The 27,764-nt window shown below is 39.8% G+C and overlaps 1 protein-coding gene across 1 annotated transcript in view; it reads left to right on the plus strand.

Annotated features, from left to right (window-relative positions):
- The window catches only part of FREM2 (FRAS1 related extracellular matrix 2), a 164,087-nt gene that overhangs the window by 123,043 nt on the left and 13,280 nt on the right, over positions 1–27,764 (plus strand). The window contains exons 7-16 of the mRNA XM_047077382.1: positions 4,581–4,730; positions 6,758–6,967; positions 8,403–8,600; positions 9,392–9,556; positions 10,353–10,535; positions 14,057–14,187; positions 15,722–15,880; positions 17,163–17,466; positions 20,386–20,517; positions 22,992–23,323. Coding sequence (XP_046933338.1) covers positions 4,581–4,730; positions 6,758–6,967; positions 8,403–8,600; positions 9,392–9,556; positions 10,353–10,535; positions 14,057–14,187; positions 15,722–15,880; positions 17,163–17,466; positions 20,386–20,517; positions 22,992–23,323 — 1,964 coding nt within the window. The remainder of the gene's footprint in view (positions 1–4,580; positions 4,731–6,757; positions 6,968–8,402; positions 8,601–9,391; positions 9,557–10,352; positions 10,536–14,056; positions 14,188–15,721; positions 15,881–17,162; positions 17,467–20,385; positions 20,518–22,991; positions 23,324–27,764) is intronic.

Consider the following 27,764-nt stretch of genomic DNA (forward strand, 5'->3'; position numbering starts at 1 on the left):
AAAAGAAATGTGCAAAACTATGAGGGTAGTGTAGCAAAGAGTAGTGACTAGTGACAGATTTTCTGTAGCTGGCTTACCATGGTGAAGTCTGCTCTGAGGGATGACCTTTTTGGTTAAGAGCCTGGTTAAGTGGCTGTCGGAGAAATTAAAATGGCAGCTGGGCTGGCGGGATCTGGGGAAGTGGCACCTGAGACCAAGAGAAACCACGAGCAGGCGGTGGAGGTGACTCTGCTGACTGTTCAGAAGCTTGCCTTGAGGTGCACGGGGTTGAGTGCAGGTTGAGGCAGCCAGTTGTCAGGGTCCAGAACTCAGAAGAGAGAGACCCGAGTTGGAAACAATTTGGGGAGGTTTCTTTGTATTGTTTTCAGCACTCAACCAAAAGACAGCATGAAAGCGTTTGTTTTGCTCAGTTCTGAGCAAACACGTTGGTTAGAACTACAAAGCTCACTTGACATGGGTCCATGTACACGTGAGTAAATAAGGTTTGGCCCCAGATAGCAATTACTACTGGCACCTATTTCTTTCATCTCGTGAGACACAATGTAATTGTAAACATCAATCTAGATACCACAGACTTAAAAAAAAAAAAAGTTTACTTTTTCCCTGTGGGGAAGAACCTGAGTTATTTTCCCTTTGTCTCTGTTGGCTGGCTTGCCAGGCCTCCTCATCAACTACTTTTGTAAGAAACAGACGTGATCCTATCTGTGCTGTTCGTGACAAAAGTATCCCCAACCCTGAAAAGCGTGTTATTTTTTTTAAGATAAATTTTTTACAAGCATGTTATTGTTCGGTGAGCTAAAATAGACTCTCCTGTGATCTTCAATACCTTCATCTGTGCTCTTTTACTTAAAAACGGAACACCACAAAGGATACGGAGAATGGTTTCACTTCCTTTATAAATTTCACACTATTTCACTAGACCAATTTAAAACCTCCCTTGCACTGCTCACACACTATTTGGATAATAACTTACCTTCCACTGGAGAGGGAATAAATATGTATTCTGGAGGGTCACCTGTGGGTGCTGGACTGATGGGGAATAATTGTTTTATATTTTGGGGTCTGGGCTGTGGGATATGTGGCTTTATTTGATTATTCTCTCATTCCAGGTAATAATATCAGCCACTCACTGTTTTTTCCATTAAGACTATGACCTTACTCAGCACAGTGTCTATTTAAGATCTGATTACAGAATAAATAGGCTTTTCTACAGTACGTGAAGACATAACGTGGGCCTTTACTAAACTAATAGACAAAGATCTGCAGTTAACCTTTTTTTTTTAAGTTTATTTATTTATTTTTAAGAGAAACAGAGACAGTGTGAACAGGGGAGGGGCAGAGAGAAAGAGAGAGAGAGAGAGAAAGAGAGAGAGAATCTCAAGCAGGCTCCGCACTGTCAGCACTGAGCCCAATGTGGGGCTTGAACTCATGAAACCATGAGATCATGACCTGAGCCGAAACCAAGAGTTGGATGCTTAATCAACTGAGCCACCCAAGTGCCCCCTTGCAGTTAACTTTTAAGGGAAACCAAGCTCCTAGAAATAAAACATGCAAACAAAACATGCCAAAGATAGGGGAGTTAAAATCTTACTTATAAATGATAGTAATTTTCCAGGACAAGCACTTCTTCTGGATTTTGCGTAGGTATCCTTCAGCTGTTGACAATCTTCATTTGTTGATTCTTTGCATCCTTTTTCTTGCTTATTATCTATGCATTAAAATGTTCCAGGAACATCTTGCCATTTATCTTGAGTGATTATAACTCAACTCACTGCTTGAAGGATTTTTTAACTCCTTTATTAGTATATGAGATTCGGTCCAAATGGTAACAGTTATAAACAATATTTAAATTGTAGAAGTTTTTTACAAGGTATTGAGAACTTGAAATAGCAATAACAATTATTCTTTTCAGTTCTCATCCAACTACACTGAAAAGATAGAGAGGTACTAATGTCTAGCCACTCATTTTTATTCATATCCTAAGAAACTAGGCAGTTCACAAGAATTTTTTTCTTATAAAAACTATTGAATGTGTTTTAAGCTTATTGTATTAATCACTTTATACTTTAACTGCAATGATTACAATTGATTAATAGATCCGTTTTCCAATTATCATCAGTGAAGCACAGAGAGGGAAAGAAATCACATAAATAAATCTACTGATTTTCACAAAACTAATTTTAAGGAAATAAATACCTTTTCTAATGCCTTCTGTTGACTACTGTAGTAAAATTGTGAGATTTAAGGTTAAAACCTTTTTCCATTTGCCCTATTTCTTCCTGCTGGAGGGAACACCGTACTGTACGATAAGCAACTGTGATAATATGGTTTGTACCGTTCACATAAATCATATTATTTATTGCATTGTTACATGGACCAGGACCTCCCATCCCTCGCTCTTCATCTCTGCTACACACACCACACACACATGCCTATAAAACATATGCGTGAGACATGTGATTCGTTTTCTAATAGGGTAACTGTTATCATTAATCTTCACTCTGATCGACAAGTTGGATAATTTTCAGAGTGCTACATAGGACTCATTCAGTTTTTCCTTATATGAACTCTGCATTAAACCGTCACATAACAACATATTGTAGACGAAATGAGTCTGAACACACACATGCAGAACAGCAGTTTGCCTCTGATATGTAGCCCATTTTGTGTTTAACAGTCAGACTCCCTCACATGATTTAATCTGTTCCACTTCTAGTCAATATCCACGAGGGAGAGGGGGATGGAAGATGAGAGATGCTGTTATTTAATAGGAACACCCCCCCCCACTGCATTTCACAGCTCTCTCCCTTAACTTGGAAACCTAGTTTGTATGATGGTATGGTTTGCCAGCCATGTGAGACAGAGAGATCACATTGGATACGGATGATCAGACCTCCATAAAACATACATACAAACACAGATGTGCCTGGTTTGGCCATTCGGTCAGAATAAGCATTTTCAGACTGTCTTCACCTTTGGCCCCTACTGAGGTGTGAGAAATGTAAGGAATTTATTGGCTTGTATTTGAGGTCTGCCTTGACTGAGGTTAATAAGATAACACCTGCATGTACACACACACTCACTTGTCCTAACACCATCCAAGTTGTGGAAGGATGAGAAGGAGATAAAGTATGCCCTGGGCAGATGTATCACCCCCTGAACCAAAATATGCAAACAAAATGTCCAAGGCTGGTTTTGTATTATCCAAAAGTTCAGGGGAACTTGCATAAGTATGCCCCTCCCCCCACATGAAGAAACGAAGAAAAACATTATTTTCTGGTTTTAACAAAGGTAATTTATTTGGGTCAGAGAAATAAAGAATCTATGCTTAAGTTAAACACAAAATGGATTTCCTTTGGCTGTAAGCCATGATTGTAGGGTTTTGCTTGATTATTGGGTGTTTAGTAATTCAGTTAGATGCTCGGAAACATGGCGGTCAGCTCTTTAATGGTCTTGTGTTTTAAGGAACACTGATGAGCCCTATGACCTTCTAGACTCAGTCCTTTTGAGACTTATAAAACCAGACACAAATGACTAAAATGTCTCAAATCTTAATTATTCTGTGTCTACACTCAATTCATTTATCTTTGTCAAAGTTTGATTCTAAAATAAGCTCACAGTGAGTAAGTATATACCCTATAATTTCTGTACCTTCCTATGACCTATAAATATTTCAAAGTAAGTTTTTTTACAAGTGAGAACACAAATGATCTCTCAGTGTTCTTCATTATTCAGCTATCTCTCGCTGTTCCTCAGACTTGTGTCAGCTGTCTCACAAGGTAAACTGTTGGTCACAAGCAGAATCACACAGAGAATGATGATTAGATCAATTCATCACCAAAACCAGAGAAAAATACAGAGTCTTCAGAGCATGCGTCTTACCTTAATGACCTAAGTCACATCATTTTCATACATATTTAAGACTAATACCTTGGTATGAGATTATTTTTCTAGTGGAACTTCAGTTGGCTTAGGGCACCCCACTCTACCTACAGAGTTATAGGTAACCTATAGTGGTCTTCCTGAAGTCTTCAGGGTGGGTAATCATATGTATTTAGTCCAATTATGCCAGCACGTGCTAACTCTGCAGTGGTCATGATAGACCCAGTTACACCAGATTATGACCAAATGTAATGGACCAGAAAATGTCATAATGCAACTAGTCTCCGGGCTGAAGGCTTGGGAAAAGATGATACACTGAGCCGTCTAACCAAACTTACAACAATTCAGCCCATGTGTTTTGTTTCATTTGGGGGTTATTTTACTAGCTAACCTTCCAGGAAATACATTTAGAAGCCATTTATAATCCCACATATGGGGGACAAAGTAATTCGAGCCTCAAGATGAGAACGTTCCATTAAGCACTTAACCATAATTTTTTTTTTCTTTTTCAACAAAGGCTTTTCGCCCTGAAAACGATATAAATCAACAGATTAAAGAGATGTTCTCTTACCGAAAGGAGAAAATCTGATCTAAGGGAGTCAGTTCAATAAAGCTTTCTCTTGTCTGGAATTCTGTCGGTAAGGATTGATATGGAAAAAATACAAATAATCCAAAGGGCACTGCCTCATTCTTAACAGAACCCGTCTTCTATTTCGGCGATGTCGAGTACTCCGTGGACGAGAGCGCCGGCTACGTGGAAGTGCGGGTGTGGAGGACGGGCACAGACCTGTCCAAGCCTTCCAGTGTCACCGTGAGGTCTCGGAAAACAGATCCCCCCTCTGCTGATGGTGAGCAGTTTCCTATGGCAGCTCTTTCGATTGCTCTACAGTATTCAACTCACCATGAAGCAAAAGACTTTAAAGCTAAAATACTGCATTCCTACTAAAGCAGTCTGGATGAATGGAACTTTTTCTGAAATTATTATTATATAGGAGATAAGTCTAGGCTCTCTTTATTATTGTGAGAAAATACATTTAAAAGCCACAAATCAGGGGTGCCTGGGTGGCTCAGTCTGTTAAGCATCCGACTTCAGCTCAGGTCATGACCTCACGGTTCGTGGGTTCGAGCCCGGCGTCAGGCTCTGTGCTGACAGCTCAGAACCTGGATCCTGCTTCAGATTCTGTGTCTCTGTCTCTCTCTGCCTCTCCCTTGCTCACACTCTGTCTCTCTCTCTCTCTCTCTCTCTCTCAAAAAATAAATAAACATTTCAAAAAATATTTTAAAGCCACAAATCAGAGGCTTCGTTACAAACACAGAACTCAAAGACTCTAAATTCTAATGCCTTCTTTGCATGAATTGGTTCTCTAATTCATTAGATTCTAATTCATTAGATTTACACTTTGCAAATCTAACATCATTGCATATTATGGCACCAGTGTGCACAGGAATGATCTTGCCAGCCACTCTCACAGAAATCTAATGAAGGGTAAGTATCTTGAAGATGTGCATCTCCGACCTGGTTCCCTCCTCATTTTAACCAGATGTCCCCATAAATACTTCAGATCCGAAAGGCTTTTCCATGCTTCAGTATATAAGCTACCCTACCTGGTCCGTGCTTGCTTTTATTCTGGAATGTACATCTCCAAAGAGTTGATCATAAAGTTTAGGGTAAGCATAGGATTAGGAATGTCCTTTGTTTCTTCTTCTAAGTCGCCAACAATACACACTCTGTCTTTCTCGTGTGCACACACACACGTACATCACGCACGCATCACACACTCATCCCACAAAGCAAGCAGGGACCATATCATTTTAAAAGTCACACTGAAGTTTTAACCTTTTTAATGTAGTGGAAACAGCATAATACTTGGCATGTAATCAGTGTCCAGTAAGTATTTGATTCCCTGAATTCATCATTTTTTAAGAAAAAATTCAAATCGGAGAAAGATGAGAATCAAAGATGAAAAGAAAGAGGAAAAGAAAAATACTGGATGATGAAAAGAAAAGAGGAAAAGAGGAAAAGAAAAATACTGGAAGAACCACAAGGACATTTGGATGGAGATTTCAAAAAAATGAATTAAGGGCATATACACTCACAGTTGCATATTCAGAGGTAGAGAGAATATAAAATGAGGGTTAGGAGAACAGAAGGTATGAAAACAAAGAAGCAATAATATGGAAACCTTGTCACCCACTCTCAGCCTTTATGAATTCCCTAAAGATTGACAGACAGTTTTGTTTGTAACTATTTTAGACATAAATTGAGGTGTTGACACTAGGTTTGCACCCCATGGTCTGAAAAATAATAAGCCAAAGACCAGATATGTCTTTGAGAATAAAAACTGGCTGCTCTCTTTTCCTGGGGCGAGTGTGGGTAGAGCGAGAGGGACAAAAGCTTGTATCTGAAATGTTGCTTTAACCAACAGACAAACACACACCTAAGTAGGATATTTTCTTGTAGCTTTGGAAAATAAATATAGATATTTAACTGATGTTAACAAACTTTAAATGTATGTATTTCATAGGTAATTTTACGATAATCATATGTATGATTGATGTGCTGATTAACTCAGACCTGAATTTTATTAGCACTATTCGAGAATTCTAAAATAAAAACAGAAGAATTATGTAACCGAAGCTAAAATAGCTCATTAGACATAAAGAAAATAAAGTTCAGAAACTGGTCTTTGTTCTACTATCTCAAAAACCTATATGATACTAATCTTTTGCATCTCATTAAATGTACGTTTTGCAATGTAATACTGGTCTATATGTTTTTTTAAAGAATCACAAATAGGTCTACATAATTTGCATCTCATAATCTTGTTTAATTTAGTTAGTCCCTGACTGAATCATTCTTTTGTTACTCATATAGCTGGAACCGACTATGTGGGAATCAGCCGTAATTTAGATTTTGCACCTGGAGTCAACATGCAGACTGTTCGTGTTACCGTCCTGGACGATCTCGGGCAACCAGTGCTGGAGGGAATTGAGAAATTTGAACTGGTGCTTCGTATGCCGATGAACGCTGCCCTTGGCGAGCCCAGCAAAGCCACAGTGTCCATAAATGATTCTGTCTCAGATTGTGAGTGTCTATTAATTGACAATGATGAGTAAAATGATAGGCTAGAGTTTATATATATGTTAAGTAAAATGATGAACTGGGGTTCGCATACCTGTAGAAGTCTGCTAGGGCGGCCATAAGAAAGTACTATAGACTCCACAATTTCTTGTCTCACAGTTCTGGAGGCTAGAAATCCAAAATCAAGACGTCGGCAAGGTTGGTTTGTTCCGAGGGCTGTGTGGGAAGGATCTGTTCCATGCCTCTTCTTTGGCTTATAGATACCCATCTTGTCCTTATGTGCCTTTACATTATCTTCTATGTATGTCACTGTGTCTAAATTTCCCCTGCTTATAAAGACACCAATTCTAGTCAGTTAGAATCCATTCTCATGACCTAATTTTTACTTGATTACCTCTGTAAAGACCATATCCTCAAAGAAAGTCACATTTTCAGATTGTGTGGGTTATAGGACTTCAACCTACGAATTTGGAGGGGATGCAGTTCGACCCATAACAGTACCCTATCTGACCATGTCTTCCTTTCTCCTTCTGACCATTTTGTTAAAATTAGGTAGTCTCAGAAGAAAACTTTTAGTCTTCTTTCCAAATGTAAAAAAACGAAGTGAGATTGTCATCAGTATCTCGATGGAACCACATGGGGTTGCACAGACCCTTGAATGTAATGGTCTTTTCCCACTTCTCAACACAAGACTTCTATCATCTCTAGACACTTGAAACTTCCCTAATAAGGTGCCAAAACTATAGTTCTAAGTCATGCAGCTGCTGGACACATGATAGGGCTCTCTGACACGTCCTCATGAGGGAGTTTTGAATAAGTTTCAACCATGGTGATGTGGCGTTGCTTGGAAGAATGTAGCCTATTGTTAATGAGGCCTATGTTTAATTCACCCATCATAGGTATCACTTAAAATATATACATAATATTCAGGATCAAAAACAGTATATATATATATATATATATATATATATATACATACATACACATATATAATACTATATTCATTATCAACTTTTCTCACATAGTCTGGGTAAACTCAGCTTGTAATTATATACACAATATTGAGTGTTATTCACAGATAATTCAGAAATTACCCAGAAATTTCAGTAATTCTGAAAAGCTCATGATTAAGCAACATATATAAATACAGATATCTCAAAGTCTCTGGTTTTATCTATTTTTTTTTACCATTCCACTGCATCTCCCTACTCCATGGAATGGGCAGAGCAGAATTTCACAGATAAGAGATATCAAAACACTTCATTTATTTAAGTGATTTGCTTAACGCCAAAACATTGTCGAGTGACTGCGTGGAAACTGGAATTCAGTTCTCACTTCCGTTCCATTATTCTTGCCACTAAGCCAGGTTCTCTGAAATGCCGTTTTCCTCAAGGAGATCTCTGTCCACTTTGATCCTGATGCCCATTTGTTTTTGCAGTGCCTAAGATGCAATTCAAAGAACGGGTGTATATTGGCAATGAAAATGATGGGCAGATAGTCGCAATGATCCACAGGAATGGAGACATTCACTACAGGTCTTCAGTGAGATGCTACACACGCCAGGGGTCTGCACAGGTGATGGCGGACTTTGAGGAACGTCCAAACACTGATGGCTCCATCATCACGTTCCTCCCTGGTAAGGTTGGGCCTGACATCTTTCTGTGGAATTTGAGGAAGCCGAGTTTTTGATGAGAAATACGTACCAGGAAAATACACGTCCCTGACTTCCACAAGCTTATGGCGTGGTTTTACGTGCACCGTGTGAATAGGGCAGAGTAGGCTGTCACAGATTGAACGAATGTCTTTTTCATGTCGTATTAATTTATTAATTAGTTTCCAGTGATGTGCTATATTGTTTACCCAGTGGCGTATCAGCTGTATAGATATGCTGTATAGATATCTCCCACTGCTGGGAGATAGGGTTCAAACGATAGAAAGGAGAGGAAACAGATGTCACACGTTTAATGTGAATTCAGAGCCTCAAAATGTTTGATCACTTTGATCCCGTAATTGTACTAGAAACTAGCACTGTGGTCACATTAACTCTGACCGTCCGGTACAAGGCTGCTAAATTTGCTTCCTGATCATGATGCAAGAAACTCATACATAAAATTGGTATTTGCTCATTATCCTTGTTTTCTAAGATGAGCGACAGAACTTAAAAACAGACATTAAAGAAATTTCCCATACAAGTAGGAGCTCTCGTTGCATATGTTCAAACATTTAATCATTCATTCAGCAAATATTTATTGGAGGCTTATGACATGCCAGATACTGTTCTTCGCCCTGTCAGTATAGCAGGGAAAAAAGCAACATCCTTGCCCTTACGGTGCTTGTATTCTAGTAGCCCATGTGTCCTTCAGGGCCTGGGATGGGATTGGGATGGGATGGGATGTAACTGACGTGCTGTCGTTATCACTGTGCCAGGTGAGACTGAAAAGCCTTGTGTCCTTGAGCTGATGGACGACAAACTCTATGAGGAGGTAGAGGAGCTCCGCCTGGTTCTTGGCACCCCACACAGCAACTCCCCCTTCGGGGCTGCGGTTGGGGAACAAAATGAAACTCTGATAAGGATCCAAGATGATGCTGATAGTAAGATGTTATTTCTTGTGTTCAGCTGTAATTTGGAAATTGAAATCCCTCTACATTGATAATTTTGGTGGCTCAGTAAATAACCCCCTCTTGCTTTTTGTTAATGTTTATTTACTTATTTTGAGGGAGAGGAAGAAAGTGAGCATGAGCGGGATAGGGGGAGAGAGAGAGGGAGAGAGGGAATCCCAAGCAAGCAGGGTCTACTCTGTCAGCACAGAGCCTGATGCGGGGCTTGATCCCAAGAACCATGAGATCATGACTTGAGCTGAAATCAAGAGTCAGATGGTTAACCGACTGAGCCACACAGGTACCACCCGCCTCTTTCTGACTAAGGTTTTAAAGCAATTGAGAAATAGGGAAAAAGAGTAAGACAAATGGGGAGCCAAATCAACCATTAAAATTGAAAGTTGATGTTGGAGAATATGGTTTATATATAATGCCGAATTTTGAATGTTCATACCTCCCACCTGGTAGAGATAGCCCTGGACCAGCAGTTTCTCCCTCAGCGAGAAAATTTATTATCAGTTTTCTCAGAGACCCACTCCTGTAAGACTTATGGCACATAGAGGCCACCCAGAGTACATGCTCTCTGGGGCTGGTTAATTCCCAAGGAAGGAGCTGGACTTCACACACTCAGTTTCTCTTAACCCACTCACCAATAATTATGGGTGAGGGGACGGAGAGATGCCAGGAGTGTAATACTAATTAAGTTCTTCCCCTATGGAAAGAAACATTAGAAATGAAGAAAAAGTATTCCCCTTACATTTTAATTTATCCACATTTCTCACAATTTTAGAGGCCATCATTAAATTTGGAGAAACCAAATTTAGTGTCAGTGAACCCAAAGAACCAGGACAGTCGGTGGTTATAAAAATTCCAGTGATTCGCCAAGGAGACACTTCGAAAGTTTCCATCGTGAGAGTCCACACCAAGGATGGATCAGCCACCTCTGGAGAAGACTATCACCCTGTGTCAGAAGGTACGGGCGTTCCCAGGGCCTGCCTCCAGGTGGGTGGTGCTTACACCATTTATTGGCACTGGTGCCCTTGAGAAAACGAAGAGAAATACCCAACTGAAACAAAAATAGACATACCCCTTTACATTAATCTCTTCCAGAAGAACAAAGGCAGTGGAATTTAGTTCCAGCATTTTCCTTTTTGACTTACAGGGTTTATGTGTGAGGACTTAGGGAAGAAGTTGTGAATAGACCAAATGACTTTATGTTCTAAGTCTACTTTTACTTTTAATAAGTGTTACCTTTATTATGATAATCAGATACTAAATAAGTTCGATTCTAGAATATTCTAGTACGATGAAAATACGCATGGCAGCTGAGATAGTTTTTTAGTTTATAGAACACCAACAATCTAAAACTTCAAGCTACAAAATTTTGTGTTAATGAAGGGCAGAAAAAGTCCGGTGAAATACCAACCAAAGAGACCATGAATTTTCCAGGCCTTAGGATTTCGTAATGGATGCTTTTCATCCACCCCTCTCTTTCTTCAAATTTTTGGACCATTTCACCATTTATTTTTATGAGTAATTAAAACAAATCAGTTCTTCTCTCTCTTTTTATAAGCTATTTGCTGACAGAATAGCTATAAATTGATTTCTTTGTCAAAGCTAAGTTTGTGAATCATGTGGAGTTCTACTTATCCACATTGTTTCTAGTATCCTACCTCTTGCTACCAACAATCTTTAGTTCTTTTTTTTTAATGTTTTTATTTATTCTTGATGTGGGGGGGAAGGGGCAGAGAAAGAGACAGAGGATCCAAGGGAGCACTGCAGTGACGTCAGAGAGCCAGATTCGAGGATCCAACCCATGAGCCATGAGATCATGACCTGAGCCGAAGTCGGACGCTTAACCGACTGAGCCACCCAGGCGTCCCCAATCTTTAGTTCTTGATCATACAGCGTCAGGCATTCACCTTGATCTCCTAACTTGTGAAAAAAAAGAAAAAAAAGGTTGGAAAATGATGGACAGTGATTCCTGAGTCAGTAATAAAGTTGATGAAGACAATAGGAAAAAAAAAAGCATCCTCTACCAAAAAGCTTGTGTTCCTTGCATATATGGTAAGTGTTTGACTACTGTAAGGCTTCAAAGTTATCCTCAGAATTTTCTCTTTGGAAAGAAAGATATATTTATGTTTTAAATATATATTATATTATATTATATTATATTATATTATATTATATTATATTTGAAATAAATCACATACAACCCAAAAGGAGAAGAAAAAAACTGGTTAGCTACAAAATTATAAAAATCTAAAATAAGTCTTTTTTCTGTAAATAAGCAGATTTTACATAAAGGAAACACCTTCTAAAGATGGAGAATGTGACCTTTAACAGAAAATGTTTTTCAAGGAAACAAAACAAATTTTTTTGCTGAAGCAGAAATAAAACTATACCTCTGTAGTAAACTGACCTATGAAGTCAGAAAAAGGTTAAATATCAGTGAATCAGCTTGTGCCTCTTTTTTTTATTTTAATTTTTTTTTTAACGTTTATTTACTTTTGAGACAGAGAGAGACAGAGCATGAACAGGGGAGGGGCAGAGAGAGGGAGACACAGAATCTGAAACAGGCTCCAGGCTCTGAGCCGTCAGCACAGAGCCCGACGCGGGGCTCGAACTCACGGACCGCGAGATCATGACCTGAGCCGAAGTCGGACGCTTAACCGACTGCGCCACCCAGGCGCCCCAGCTTGTGCCTCTTTTATCCCATTGTAAACCTGCTGTTTCTAAAGCTTCCGATTAAAATGTCATCTCTTCTAACCCATATTCTAATTTCTCCCCCTGTGGTCAAAATTGAGACCAGTCCCTAATGAACAAACAAATAACAAATATAGAAGAAAAGTTGAAACTTTTTTTGTGCTAAAAATGTCAAAAGTGACAGATAAAGACTAAAGTAATTGAGTCATCGAGGAAACTTACCTATCATCTAGCAAGTGTACGGTGAGAAAACAGTCATTTAAATATTTAAAAGAAGTACTTAAGTTTTTAACTTTTTAGAAATTGGGTTTCTGTAGCTCTGGATGTTATAAAACTCGACTGCTTATATAAGGGCTAAAACAAGTGATGAAAAGAGTGAAGCAAGTGACGTAGGAGGGAAAATGACACGTTGGAGGCGTTACTGAACCATAAAGTCCATTCCCTGCTGGGAAAAGCCGGCACCATCATAGCCAGCTGACTTTTGCCAAGCAGGAAAGTGCAAAAGAACTTAAAAAAAAAATCTGTATTTTTCTATGCAATCCCCAGATATTTTTGGTTTCAAAAACTAATTTTATAATGAAATGTCACAGGAGTCAGACCAAACAAATTGATGGGCCAGAGATGATCAGCTCTTTTCATTCTCCGGAACAAGAACCCTAAATTCTCTCAGGGTCTGAGAAACCCAAGACTAATAGACTCAAAGAACACGCTAAGGCTAATGTGGAAGATGGCTATATATAGAAACAGAACTCATTTTAGAGGGATCTGGCTTACTAACTCAATTTTAAAGAAAAAAAATCTTTTTCATAATTTATAAAAAAATAGAAGTAGCAGAAGAAACACACATTGGAGACACATTTTCCTCTGCCACACTTTAAAGGATTTGTAATTTAGAGTTCTAATGGTTGAACTTCAGTTACATTGGAAACAGCATCTGCTATCTTCTCTAATTGGAATGATATGCATTAAACTTTTTTATTTCTCTTCTGAGCCAGTTTCTCAAAAGGTACAGGAAAACCAACAAAGTCGTTTATCGAAGTCACATGATATGGGTAGCTGCTGACTCTTGAGTTCAGTAAAATCAATTAATTTTTAACGTTTTAAGAATTTTGAAATGAATAATTTTTTAAAAGGATTCTCATAACTGGGTTTCATTTTCATGACAATGAAACAAATTTGTTTTTAGCGAGGGCAGGATTGAGGGGAAGAATACCATTCGCATCTCTCAAAAAGAATTTTCTAAGTTTCCAAGATTAACACCAACAACAGAAAAAAGTCTTCTTAAAATATAATTTGATATAATATTAAAAAGCTCAACAATTCTATATCCACCTTACATTATCCATACATACTTAATGCAAGTGCTGTTCACAGTTCATAATATTTGTAAAATTAGTCACTTAACTTGGATCCTATTGGCTCAGAAATTCTGGAACCAAGAAGTCTGTTTTTCTGGTTACACCTCAGTATTAGAACTGATCTTCTGTTCCATTACTCTGTGTGTTTTCAGACTGTGGGCCAACAAACAAATATAGTAGCTTCTGATTAGAATTTTATTTGGATGAAATTGAATAGAATGGAAAACATTGAAGTGCAAGACCTGAAGTAAAAATAAATGATGTTTTCAAACTTGTGATTCCATTTTATTCATACACACACACACACACACACACACTGGGCCACAGTGTGAAGTGTTTTTCCTCATTGTGAGTCACTGTCAAAAAAGCTTGACAAAAATTTCACATATTCGTGTGTAAAGGACTTCAATCTGTGATTCTGCATTTGTAGAAATTGAGTTTAAGGAGGGAGAAACACAGCATCTTGTTAACATTGAAGTAATCTTCGATGGGATCAGAGAAATGAGAGAGGCCTTCACTGTTCACCTAAAACCCGATGAGAACATGATTGCAGAGACTCAGGTAAGAGAATGTGGATACAAATTCAGGGCTTGCACTTTAATCGGGGAAAATGCATATAAGCCTCACATGGTATACAGTAGACTAATGGAATTTTGTGCAAGCCTCATGTAAGGAGATGTGCATAATCCCCTTTTCACCTCAGAAATAAATGTTGCTCCTATTACTCTTCCTTTGAAAAGTCGTGTGTAGAGAAACTCAGAGACTACAGTCACTGAGCCCCACGTCTGCCCATTTAGCCTTTCCATTTCAGTCGGCAGCCATTGAATTTGAGATTCATTTCCAGAAAGAGAGCATCATCTCCGCATAAAGAGAAGACTGTAAATTCAGTGCTGCAGCTCATTAAAATGTACATTTTAATCCACGTCACAGTTTGCTGTCCCTCAAAATTCCCACCGCTCATCCTAGCTTTATCAAATTGATGTCCGGAGCCTCAGCGACCAAAATGTTATGGTCCTAATACTGGTTTTCTGTGCTCATTTCACTTAAATTGTGTCACCGACCAATTTTCTTCAAGATACACATAATTTCTACAGAATGTTGACATTTGAACCTTAATCTCTACAACTGAATAATTTTAGGCACAGACCAATGTTTCTAATATCTATGCTTAAATTTACTGTTTCTTTGATTATTTAATTTACTATTAGTACAAAATCAAATTGGGCAGATTTCTTCCCTTCAGTATTTGTTATCATTTTATAAGCTTTCCTGCTTGATGGTATTTCTGCTACAGTGCCTGGCTTTTTTTTAAGTCATATTGAAAATTCAAGAAGTATGGGCCGAAAACCTTTCCCACGTATATATTTTTTATAACCCTTGATCACATTAAAAATGATTATTGTTATTTTTATGGAGCATTGCATTAAACTCTTCGGGGTGAAAGGAACAGAGATTCATTCAGGTCACTTCAAGGGACAGCAGCTTCTTTTACAAATCCACAGGTGAATATAGATTTGGAAACTGTGATATATAAGATATCGGAAGGTTCTTCAGGAGCTAAGGCAAATTTATCGGCAGGGTGTCCTGGCATCACGCTCTGCCTGGGCTTCAGGCTGTGCTTCTGGTCTCTGCTCATTTAAAGCCTCGCTTTTCACTGGCATCCGCGTCAGCATGGCCATGCTATCACATGACCCCTAGGATCTGCCTTATTTCAGCCTGTCGCTCAGCTTTTTTCCCACTAGCAACTAATTGACCCTTTCATGGGTCTTCCATGTCTCAACCCAAGACAGATTCAGCCGCGATCATCACGATTTGGAGAGGAAAAATAGAACCCAAATACCTCGTGAACCACCGGCCACCCCCGGCTGCCCTGGGCTCATACACTCTCCCCTGGTGCCAGAAGATATGGCCAAGGTGCCAGAATCACCCAGAACAAACCACATAGGGCCTGTCACTCTGCAGGGGCCCTGCGTGTGACAGTTCTCATCATTGTGACGCCAGGGACGTGCCAAGCATCATGGGTATCATACCGTACAATAGAAGCTCCTAGAGCCAAATATTTTAATAACCAAAGGTAATTATCTTTTCCCTGTAGGTCACCAAAGCCATTGTGTATATAGAAGAAATGAACAGCATGGCAGACGTCACTTTTCCTTCTGTCCCTCAAATTGTGTCGTTACTGATGTATGATGACACTTCCAGAGCTAAAGATAGTGCTGGACCTGTGTCTGGCTATCCCGTCGTCTGTATCACAGTGAGTAGGCAATTGACAAAATTGAGAAAGATTGCAAAATTACTATTTAAAATAATTATAGATGTTAGCCAGTGTAGGATAGGCTTTGCCATGAAGAAATGCCAAGTGGAAAATACCACAAGGCATAAGCTTTGAACTTTGGGGACAGGAAAACATAACGTTAGTCAAATAAAGCTCCCATTTTTCTTCCTTATCCAACAAAGGTTTATTAACTCATGTGTACACAGTGTGTTGTCTCCTGTTATCTCAGGGTCTGCCATTGATAGAAAAATAAATAAGGGTTGAACTGTGCACTCAAGAAACTTAAAAATTGGATTTTTAAGGAAGAGAAAAATGGATAGCAATCGTCGCTCTACCAGAGGGTAAGATGTGATGATGACCATGAAAGCCAGCTAAAGCCCCAGCTCCATGTGTGAGAAGAGGCTTGGGGCACTTGTGTGGAATTTCAGCAGTTTAAGATAAGAGTCAGACAGGGGAAGGCCATTCCAGGAGGAAGTGATTGCAACACGAGCTACATCTACAGGAATAGCGCTAAAAAAATGGCATATTATGATTACTTTTTACTTGCCTCTCCTTGACTTTAAGTTACAAGTTCCTTGCGAGCAAAACTGGAATGCACTTATTTTTATATGTTATTTTTATATGACCACAGCCCAGGTGTAATGATCTACATATAATAGGCACACAATAAATGTTTATCGAATTAACTAGGCAGGTAAGAATTTGGTCCCAAGTTATAGAGTTCTTTCCACGTTATACGAAGGACCGTGGACTTCATCGGTTGGGTAGCAGGGGGTTCTCGCGCAGAGGAACGGCAGGAGAAGAGGGCTGTGTTGGAGTGTCCCCACACAGCAGTGTGTCACTTGCCCGGAAAGACCCCCAGCCTGCTGCGAGGTGGTGCTGGGAATGGGAAGGAAGGTACCGGCTTAAACATTGCAAAAGAAGAATCAACCAAGTTCACTGACCCACCGGAAGTGGGGGACAAGATGAGAGAGAGGAGGGAAGGAGGGAGGGAGAACAAGAATGATTCGGGTCATGAGGTGATGCAAAGCATAGCAAGTTTACGGGCATCAAGTTAGAGTAGAAACGCCCAGTAAGCTATTTGAAATGGAAGCTCAGAGTCCACATGCCTGTTAGGGCTAGAATAGAAATGTGCCGGCTGCATGAATAGCAGGTAGAAATGGCAGAAAGCAGCAGGGAAAACACTAGTATAGAGAGCTTGAGAGGCAGAACTTCCACACTGTTCTGTGCCGTGGCCCTAACAGTCACTTGTCTCCCACAGGCTTGCAACCCTAAATACTCAGACTATGACAAAACAGGCTCCATTTGTGCAAGTGAGAACATCAACGACACCTTGACCCGGTACCGATGGCTGACTAGCGCTCCCGCTGGCCCTGATGGCGTGACCAGCCCCATGAGAGAAGTGGACTTTGACACCTTCTTTACGTCATCCAAGATGATCACCTTAGACTCCGTATACTTTCAGCCTGGCTCTCGGGTGCAGTGTGCGGCTCGTGCTGTGAATGCCGATGGCAATGAGGGCCTGGAGCTGATGAGCCCTGTCGTAACCATCAGCAGAGAAGAAGGTACTGCACTGCCATTGTCACATGACGACCAGTGAAATACACAAATGTCTGATTCCTGGCTATTAGTTCTCCCAAATGCCCCCATGCATTCCTTAATATTCTTTAAGTGCTTAATTTTTTTTAAGTTTATGTATCTGTTTTGAGAGAGAGAGTGAGAGCGGACGAGGGGCAGAAAGAGAGGGAGAAAGAAAATCCCAAGCAGCCTCCGTGTTCTCAGTGCCAAGCCCGACGCAGGGCTGGAACTCACGAACCGCGAGATCGCGCGTGAGCTGAGCCGAAATTGAGAGTAGGACGCTTAACCAACTGAGCCACCGGGTGCCTAAATATTCTTCAAGTACTTAAAAAATGACATCATTTTTATAAAAATATTCATTAGAAAATAAGTATTTATTTGTTCCACGTGTTGTGATCACCTGTTATATGCCAGACTTTAGGCTGCCATACGCATACTTTCTGCTGGTGATGAGAACAATAGATCAAGATGCTTATTCTCGAGGAATTCACTCAAGCTGGGGACAAAGATTAACTTTAGTCTGGACAAGGCACAGTAAAAGTGATTCGTTCTACCCTGGGTGGGTCAGGAAAGGTTTCCTCAAAGAAAAACTGCTTACGCTGAATCTTGGAAACAGCAGAGAAAGAAAAGCATGAGCAATTACTGATAGAAGGCTGAAAAATCCTGGGATAATCCGGAAACTACAGAGACACGGGGAAGCATGTGAGAGGGACACTAGGGAGAATCTGGACACGGTGGCTCCTATACGATGACCTGGTTGCTGCACAAGTAGGAGTTTGCTGGGGACCGGGCCCGAGGAGGGATGGTGCAGGTGGAGAGAGATGTACAGGTGTCCACACTCTGTGATTATGGGGGTGGGGCATGGGGGGGTGGTCCAGGGCCGAAGCCCAGACACTGGAGGTGAAGAACAGGATGTAGCTGGAGACAACACTGAAAAGACAGGAACTCTACTTTATAAACTAATCTTGCACTCTGGAGAAGAACTTTTAAGTTAGATTTTTTTTTTTTTTTTAAGTTAGATTTTTAAAATAACAGTCTGGTGGGGCGCCTGGGTGGCTCAGTCAGTTGGACAACTGACTTCGGCTCAGGTCATGATCTCACAGCTTGTGGGTTCTGGCCCCGCGTTGGGCTCTGTGCTGACAGCTCAGAGCCTGGAGCCTGTTTCGGATTCTGTGTCTCCCTCTCTCTCTGCCCCTCCCCAACTCGCACTCTGTTACTCTCAAAAATAAATAAACGTTAAAAAAATTGAAAGTAACAGTTTGTTTATAAGGTTTTATTCCTAAAACTTCCTTTGCATATAATGGTTCAGAAGTGTATTTGTTGCATAAAGAAATGTTATAGGTACCACCTCCCACAGTTAATACTCAGGATCGATATTTATTGATATCATATATAGTAAACATGCTCTTCTGTTAGAATTAAAATATACGGTTTTTAAATTTTTTTTAATGTTTTTATTTATTTTTGAGACAGAGAGAGAGACAGAGCATGAGCAAGTGAGGGGCAGAGAGAGAAGGAGACACAGAATCTAAAGCAGGCTCCAGGCTCTAAGCTGTCAGCACAGAGCCCGATACAGGGCTCAAATTCACCACGAGATCATGACTTGAGCTGAAGTCGGACGCTTAACCGACTGAGCCACCCAGGCACCCCTAAAATATATGGTTTTTAAATTCCTCTAAAAACCAAACTGTTATGTTAGTACCAGAAAGGAAAAAAAAAAATTAAACACTGCCTTAAAATGAGTCCCCCTCGGGGTGCCTGGGTGGCACAGTCGGTTAAGCGTCCGACTTCAGCTCAGGTCACGATCTCGCGGTCTGTGGGTTCGAGTCCCCCGTCGGGCTCTGGGCTGACGGCTCGGGGCCTGGAGACTGCTTCCGATTCTGTGTCTCCCTCTCTCTCTGCCCCTCCCCCGTTCATGCTCTGTCTCTCTCTGTCCCAAAAATAAATAAACGTTGAAAAAAAAAAAAATGAGTCCCCCTCTTTATAAAATAGTCCAGATGCTGGCAACTGCCTTGATTTTATTGCTACCTTAATAAATATTTGTCTGTTTCCTTTGTTTTGTACAAATAGAAAAGAGATTATATATTGCCTAATTGTCTTGAAATTACAACCCCGCATCTTTGTTCCATGTTACGAAAATGAAAACATTACAATTCTTTTAAAGTAAACATTGGAGGAAGATTTTCATGTCAGCATTCTTGAGGATCACTGAGAGCTAGATAGATGTTAGAAAACAATCTTATATCGTCATGTGTTTCAGTACGTGTCTGCATATGTCAGTATCAGTATATTTTGTATCAGTATGTATATTATAAATTATAATTCATAATACACATACCATAAGAAGTTACATATATAGAGAAAACTCTACTGTATACATTTTGTTCCCTAATTTTAAGGAGACTTTAGGTTTTTTTGTTTTAAAGATGAGTGCATTTTTAGTTGCTTTGATTATCAATACCGATACTTTATGACTAGTCAGTAAGTAAGTATATTATTCTATGGTAAACATCCAATTCATGTAATTAAACTGTAGTTATTTTTTCCTGTCGGCTTTCACATGTTATATTAAAATGACTTTGTAAATATGATTATAACCTAGAATGAATGCCCAGTGTATTAAACAATTGAACCGTAAACAGAATAATTAAACATTGAACAGTAACGATTTTTTCTCAAACTTTATAAAACACCCAACATGTAAAGAAGTAGCCAGTAAACTGTCTGCTGTGATTGCTTCTCACACCAGGGTTTTCGGCTTTTTTATAGCTCTTCTTAGCAATGCTTTGGTCCACAGAGAATTTTTAATTTTATTACTTAAAAAGTAAGGGTGCCTAGTTTAAAAACATTCTCTAGGTGTTGTCTGTTTTCTTCTTTTAGCATAAACATGTTCGTTTTTCCCTGAGGTCTCTGTCAGCCCCGAGTACCAGGGACGGTGGGAGCAGAACCATTCTCCGCTAAACTGCGCTACACGGGCCCCGAGGACCCAGAGTACACAAACCTTATCAAGCTCACTGTCACGATGCCACACGTAGACGGTAGGTGGCTTGGGTGAACAAAGCCACGGGAGTGGTTTGGGCTCCTCCGTACCTGGTTCATGTCACTGAGTGGTCGAAATCACCAAGCAGACAATACATGTTCGTTGTGCAACTTGACCGTCGAGTCCTTCTGCTTCTTTCAAGTGTTTCTGCTTTCTCTCGATCCTGTTTTTTTTAAGTGTGACGATTTACGCATTCTTTAAAATGAAATAAATTTAATACATTGTCCAAACACGATGGAGCGAAACTTTGGTTAATGTGCTAGTTTTTATGAAATGGCACAAATATGTCCATCCTTAAAAACTCTTAATCTTAAACTTGGAATTCCGGTAAAGTATCTCAACACCTCATTGAGCCTTCAGTGTGTATTTGCTGTTTCATAGCCGGAATTTTATAAATCCAATTTATAAATGGTGTTCATTTTCTCCAGATAAGAAAGTGTGGCCAGAATTTATGAGTCATTAACTTTATCCACACTGGGAACATTTTCCCGAGTACAGAAAATGTTTTCTTTCTTTTTTTTTTAACGTTTATTTATTTTTGAGAAACAGAGACAGAGCGTGAGTGGGGGAGGGGCAGAGAGAAAGGGAGACACAGAGTCCGAAGCAGGCTCCAGGCTCTGAGCTGTCAGCATAGAGCCCGACGCGGGGCTCGAACCCACAAACCGTGAGATCATGACCTGAGCTGAAGTTGGACGCTTACCCGACTGAGCCACCCAGGCGCCCCCAGAAAACATTTGCAAGTTCTATTCCCCTCAATGACTTTATACCTGAAATAAATTGTTAATATTAATTTCATCACTTGGTGTGTTAGTTATAGTTTAAGTAGCTAGGTGAGAGGAAACAACTGGTCAGTATTGGGAACGATAAGGTAGAATTTTTCTTTCTCAGAAAAAAAAAAGACGTAATTGTGTTTTTCCTGCTTATTACAAACCCAAATTTGTGTTGGTGGGAGATAGGTGGGCAAGAATGTGCACCTCTTTACTTTACAGCATAGTGAGGGACCCACGTACGCCCAGCCCATCTCTAGGCTCATGTTGGAGATGTGACTCAAAGGTGCAAAGGGCAAGGAGGGACCCAGCAGGGAAAAACAAGCTATAACAGTCCTAATAGAAAGGCTGGTCCCTCATGCTGCTCCCAGAACTGACTGTGCATTGTGTGCATTGGTCAATAGCCACAGCTCTTCCAGGAGCATGGTAGAAGCTGACCAGTTCTTTTGTGAGGCCAAGGGTCACTCTAGAAGAATCTGAGAACGAGAGGTGGGTAAGGTTCCAGGAGAACACCTCTCTCATGGTCCTTTGCTGCGTTGTTTACACCAGGCTTCAACAAACTGTGGCCTCTGTGCTAAATCCAGCTTGCTGCCTCTTTTCAAACAACCTTGCAACCTAAGAATGGTTTTACATGTTTAAATGTTTGGAAAAAACCAAAAGAACAATATTTCATGGAGCGTGAAAATTACATGAAATTATAATCCATTGTTCATGATAAAGTCTTCTGTTAATACTTTTACATGTCTCCCGTGGCAGCCTCCCATCTACCATGGCAGCATCGAGCCGTTGTGACACAGACCTGATGGCCCACAAATCTTAAAATATTTACTATTTGACCCTTTATGGAAGAAGTTTGCCAGTCCTCGGCCTGTATTTTATAGGGGTAGTTTTAAACTTCTTGGTCTCAGAACATCCTTAAAAACTATTTAGGATCTCAAAGACTTCCTGTTTTTATGAGTTATGTCTGTAAATATGGCCTAGATTTAAAATTAAAATTAAGGAGTTATTTTCATTCAGTGAAAAATAACAAATCCATTACATATTAGCATGAAAAACATACTTTTAACAAAAATAACTATAATTGGGGCACTTGCGTGGCTCGGTCGGTTGAGTGTCCGACTTCAGCTCAGGTCATGATCTCGTGGTGCATGAGTTTGGGCCCCGCGTCAGGCTCTGTGCTGACAACTCGGAGCCTGGAGCCCGCTTCAGATCCTGTGTCTCCCTCTCTCTCTCTGTTCCTCCCCTACTCGTGCTCTGTCTCTCTGTCTCTCTCTCAAAAATAAAGATTAAAAGAAATAAAAACAAAAAAAAAACTATCACTTATAAATCAAAAAATTTATTGGTTTTCTTATACTTTTAAAATATATTTAATGTCTGGCTTAATGAAAGACAGCTGAATTCTTTTATCTACTTCTGCATTCAATCTGTGGCAATGTGTGATGACCTGTACCCTCTGAAGAAGTCCACGGTACACTAGTGAGAGAATAATGGTGGGAAAGTCAAATAATGCCTTAGAATCATTATGAGAATAGTTTTAGTATCACAGATCTCCTGAAAAATTCCAGGGGACATCTGGGACACCACATTGAGAGTAATCACTGCCATACAGTATTTTATAAGACTTGTCTTCTGGAGGATGAAGAAATGACAAGTGTTCTAAGCCCTTTGCTGGTGACAATGGCATCATGATTACATTTCCTCGCAGGCATGCTCCCTGTGATCTCCACTAAAGAGCTTTCCAACTTCGAGCTGACCCTCAGTCCTGACGGCTCAAGAGTTGGAAACCACCAGTGCTCCAATCTTCTGGACTATACTGAAGTGAAGACCCACCATGGTTTCTTGACTGATGCTACAAAAAATCCAGAAATAATTGGAGAGACGCATCCTTACCAGTACAGCTCGTCTATCAGAGGTTCCAGTACCTTACGCTTCTATCGAAACCTGAACCTGGAGGCCTGCTTATGGGAGTTTGTTAGCTACTATGACATGTCAGAACTTCTGACTGACTGTGGAGGCACCATCGGGACGGATGGACAGGTATGGATTTTGAACATCTGAGCTTCGGTCACTGGAAAAGCCAGTTGGTTCTGTCCAAGTATACAGATTTGGACTAAAGCCCACCTCCAGGCTTCCATCTTGGTGGTAGTTCATTAGGCACAAGAGACACTGTCATGACTGGTGTGAAAATTCATGTCTGCTTCTGGAATCAATATCATTGTCTTTGTATCAAAGGGTCACTGTATAATTATTGCCATAAAGTCCAAATCTCTTCTGATATTATAAAATTCCAAGTACTAATTTCTTTTCAAAGCATACATCATCATTTATTGTGTATACATACAGATGTCTGTAATGTATCATAAATCATCTAAGATGAGGATTTTCAATCCTCTGGTGAGTTCAGTTTTTCTTCTTCCTTATTTTCTTCCTGCACCTTCTATCTTTCTGTCCTTTATCCCGTCTTCTCCTGCCTAGTTTTCAAATCCCCTTTGCCTACCAGTCTGCTTCATTTCTCCATCACTAACATAGTCAAAAGCATTTGTACTACAGTCTTATTGTTATTCCTCCTCCGTGTTTATTGACTCCTCTTCATACTACGCAGACATTTACACATAAAATACACAACACACACACACACACACACACACACACACAAAATCCCTACCCTCATCATCATGAACAAAGTTGTTGTCAAAATGATAAAGAGGCAAGATCTCCGTTGGCAGTTATGATAGAGAATCTAAAATATGTTGAGTGTAGTTTAGAAGCGTAATGAGTGTTTGAACTAAAAGCCATGCCCTGTCCTGCCTGGACTAAACAAAGAGTTTATATAAGCAGGCTTACACATTAAAGTGTTGAATGGTACCCCGTATGTATCATGTCTTTCAAGACTTCGCCAGGGTGAGGCCGGATTTTGACCGATCTATACCCCTGTGGTGTTAAAGTATAAAACATGTAGTAGCATTAGAAATGTGAATGACAACAGAGTATCAGTTTAACCTGAGGCGAAGCTGTGAAACCTGACACATTCAGCTAGTGTTGATGTGGAATGGGCAGCCATTGATTACATCTGGGGACTACTGGACTCCCAGGTAATGAGGTGTTATCTCCATCTCCTCTAAAAGCAGCAAAATATTCAGAAACTTGCAAGGATTAGTAAAAATTCATGAAACACCAACAGGAAGACAGTGAGGAATGCTGGAAAGAGCATGGATATTAGAAACTAGCACATGTAGACCTAAATTTGGCTCTGAGGTTTTCTAGCTTTGTTGTCCCTGGGTGAGTTACTTAAGCCCTCGGAAGTGTTACCTCTTCAGGTCCCTCTTCCCCAGTGTATCTTTGCCACCAGAAAGAAACATGAAAGAAAAAAGTCTTCCCCCAGAATAAAAATCAAGGCTCATATTAACAAATCTACATCAGCCTTTTCCTTTATAGGTCAAATATCCCTGGTTCCTTCAGCTGGGACTCACAGAACTTGTTTCCAATCCGTTATTCAATCATTCCCGTTTTCTTTCTCATTGCTCTTCTCTCAGGATCTGGCATAAGTCACAGGATCTATCAGCATAGACAAAATAAGATATATAATAGGATTACATTTTAGTTCCAGTTCTTTGTTATCATTCACTCAGTACCATGGAGCTTTTCTATGGGTCTCACCTAGGCTATAGTTTATTTTCACCCTCAAGAATGTTTTCCATCTTTTCTGCAAAGTGGCAGCATTTTTTGATCCTTTATATCTGCAACCCAGACAGCCTTCTCTAGTGAAAACCTTGCACTTGCCCGCTGAAGTCCTATCCTATTACATCTGCCCACTTCTTCAGTGTCTCAAGGGCATTATTTTTTTTTTAATATTTATTTATTTTAGAGAGAGAGCACAAGCAGGGGAGGGGCAGAGAGAGGGAGACACAGAATCCAAAGTAGGCTCCAGACTCTGGCTGTCAGCACAAAACCCAACGCAGAACTGTGAGATCATGACCTGAAGTCATATGCTTTGCCCCAAGGCCATTTTGAATGCAAATTCTGTCCCTCTAATGTGTTCATGTCTCTAGCCAAATCTTACCATAAAATGCTCAGCTAAATTGACTATACTTTGCTGTGTGTGTGTGTGTGTGTGTGTGTGTGTTTAAATCACAGTTCCTCTATTTAATTTTTTAACTTCAGTGCTTTTTCCTTCCTATCACCACTGCCAGGCAGAAAAGTCACTGCCCTGCTTCTGTAGTTCAGCTGTCAGCGGGTCTGCTCCGTTAGGTGAAAGCTAGCAACCAGAGGCTGATGTTAAGATTTACCTGCCTGCAAGGCTTCCGGTACCTAACACTAGGAATAGAAGAATTATCTCATCCAATTCTTAACTGGTTTGCATTACCTTCCTAAGATGCCCAGATGCGTATAGGAGTTTCTTCTTAGAAGCTTTGTTTTTGTTTTTGTTTTTTTGCTTTAGAATTGTTGAAAATAAATCTAATAGTATCACCATCACAATCAACATAAATAGAGATGACCAGATTCAGTATAAATCATTGAAATTTCAGGATCTTGTTATAAAATTTTAAAAGCCTCAGTATAAACTAAACATTAATACAATCTAATAAGACATGTTGATCACTCTCTTAGAGTGGAGCTCAGAGATGTTCATCTCCATTTCCCCTACTTTCTTCCTTAGGCTTAAACTTTTACTTCTCCCCACCTCCCCCCAACACACACATTACTTAAATATAGGTGAGGAAGAGGAAAATATAAAGTAGAAGAAATATAGTAGCTCTTTGAGATATTTCCCTAATTTTCCCCATTACTTTTGAGTTCTGGAGAAAAAGAGAAAATACCTAATGATTGTACTAACGATAGCAATAATGATAATAATAGCAATAGCGAACAATTATTTAATGTCTACTCTGTGCCCGCCATTCTTCTAAATACATATTTCCACAAATTCTGTCCTCACATTATGAAACAAATATGAATTTTTCCCCCTTATTAGAGATAAGAAGGCTGAAGCAAAGAGATTTCAAATAATGGCCCAAATTCAATTCACTTGTAGACCTGTGCTGTTAACCACATCATGATTCTTATCTGGACATTTAATTGAGTGAATTAAATGCCATTTGATTGGGTGAATGACAGGAATGGATGTGGTCCCAGATATAATTGCAAGAAAGGCAAATGTACTTCTCTGTGCTTGGGACCAAAATGCTGCCCAACCGTGGTCATGAGAATGCATGCCAGTTATGTCTGTGCCCCCTGCTGATAAAGTTATACAAATCCAAAACTTAGCTCACAACTGTGAGATCATGCCCTGAGCCAAAATCAAGAGTTGGATACTTAACTGCCTAAGCCACCTAGGCACCCCTCTAAAATTATATTTAATGAGATATTTTACTTTATTTTTGCTACTGTCTTTGAAGTCTGGTGTGTATTTTACATGCACAACACATCTCAATTCTGACTAGACTCATTTTGAATGGTCAGTAGCCACACATGGCTAGTGGTTACCATATTGGGAAGCACTGATTAGACTATTTACCCAAGGTCTTTTTTTTCATTTTTAAAGTTTATTCATTTATTTTTGAGAGAGATAGAGACAGTGTGAGTGGAGGAGGGGCAGAGAGAGAGAACGAGAGAGAGAGAGAGAGAGAGAGAGAATCCCAAGCAGGCTCCACACCATCAGCACAGAGCCCAATGCGGGGCTAAACTCACAAAACCATGAGAACATGACCTGAGCCAAAACCAAGAGTCTGACACTTGACTGACTGAGCCACCCGGGCTCCCCTACCCAAGGTCTTTTAATTAAACCACACAGGTTGAAAACAATGATCATTTAAAAATATTTTACAATCTTGTATCTACCCACCTTTATGTGGGATATGTGGTTTGTGCTTATTTCAAAGATTAAAAATTGAAGTAGAATTGTTAGAATGTTATCTGACTACCACTAGTATGGATTTCCCACGGATTGAAATTTCTTTCTATTGCTCCTTTTGTTACCAGAAATATGTCTACATCATCAAGATGGTGGTGTTTGTGAATGTGTAAAGAAGGCTCATCGATCTCAATAGCTTAAAGTCTCAATAAAGCATGTACTTAGCTACCCAGGGGAGATCATTGTTTTAACAAGTTAGAATCTTTAGCCAAGGGATTAGTAGTATTAGCAGTCTACACATCCAGGAACACTTAGAAGAAAGAGGCCTAGGCTTGTGTCCACATAGAAGACTTTCTGAAGTCTTATGAGATCAGAGATGCATAAGGGAGACCCTGGAATGAGGTAGGGTCAATACTGGTCCACAGATTCCTTAGTATTTAGGATAACTTTATGGGATATTTACAATGATAGAATTAGAAATTAACTAAATGACCAATAATAGAATAGTTATGATTACCCACAAGGTAAAAATATTATATAGCCATCAAAAGTCATGTATCTGAAGAATTTTCCTTGTCATGAGAAAATGCTAACAACATTAAGTTAAAAAGCAATATACAAGATAGT

The sequence above is a fragment of the Lynx rufus genome, unplaced genomic scaffold (genome assembly GCF_022079265.1).
Source record: "Lynx rufus isolate CCGP_SWC_20201006 ecotype Redwood Valley unplaced genomic scaffold, mLynRuf1.p SCAF_1, whole genome shotgun sequence".
NCBI lineage: Eukaryota > Metazoa > Chordata > Mammalia > Carnivora > Felidae > Lynx > Lynx rufus.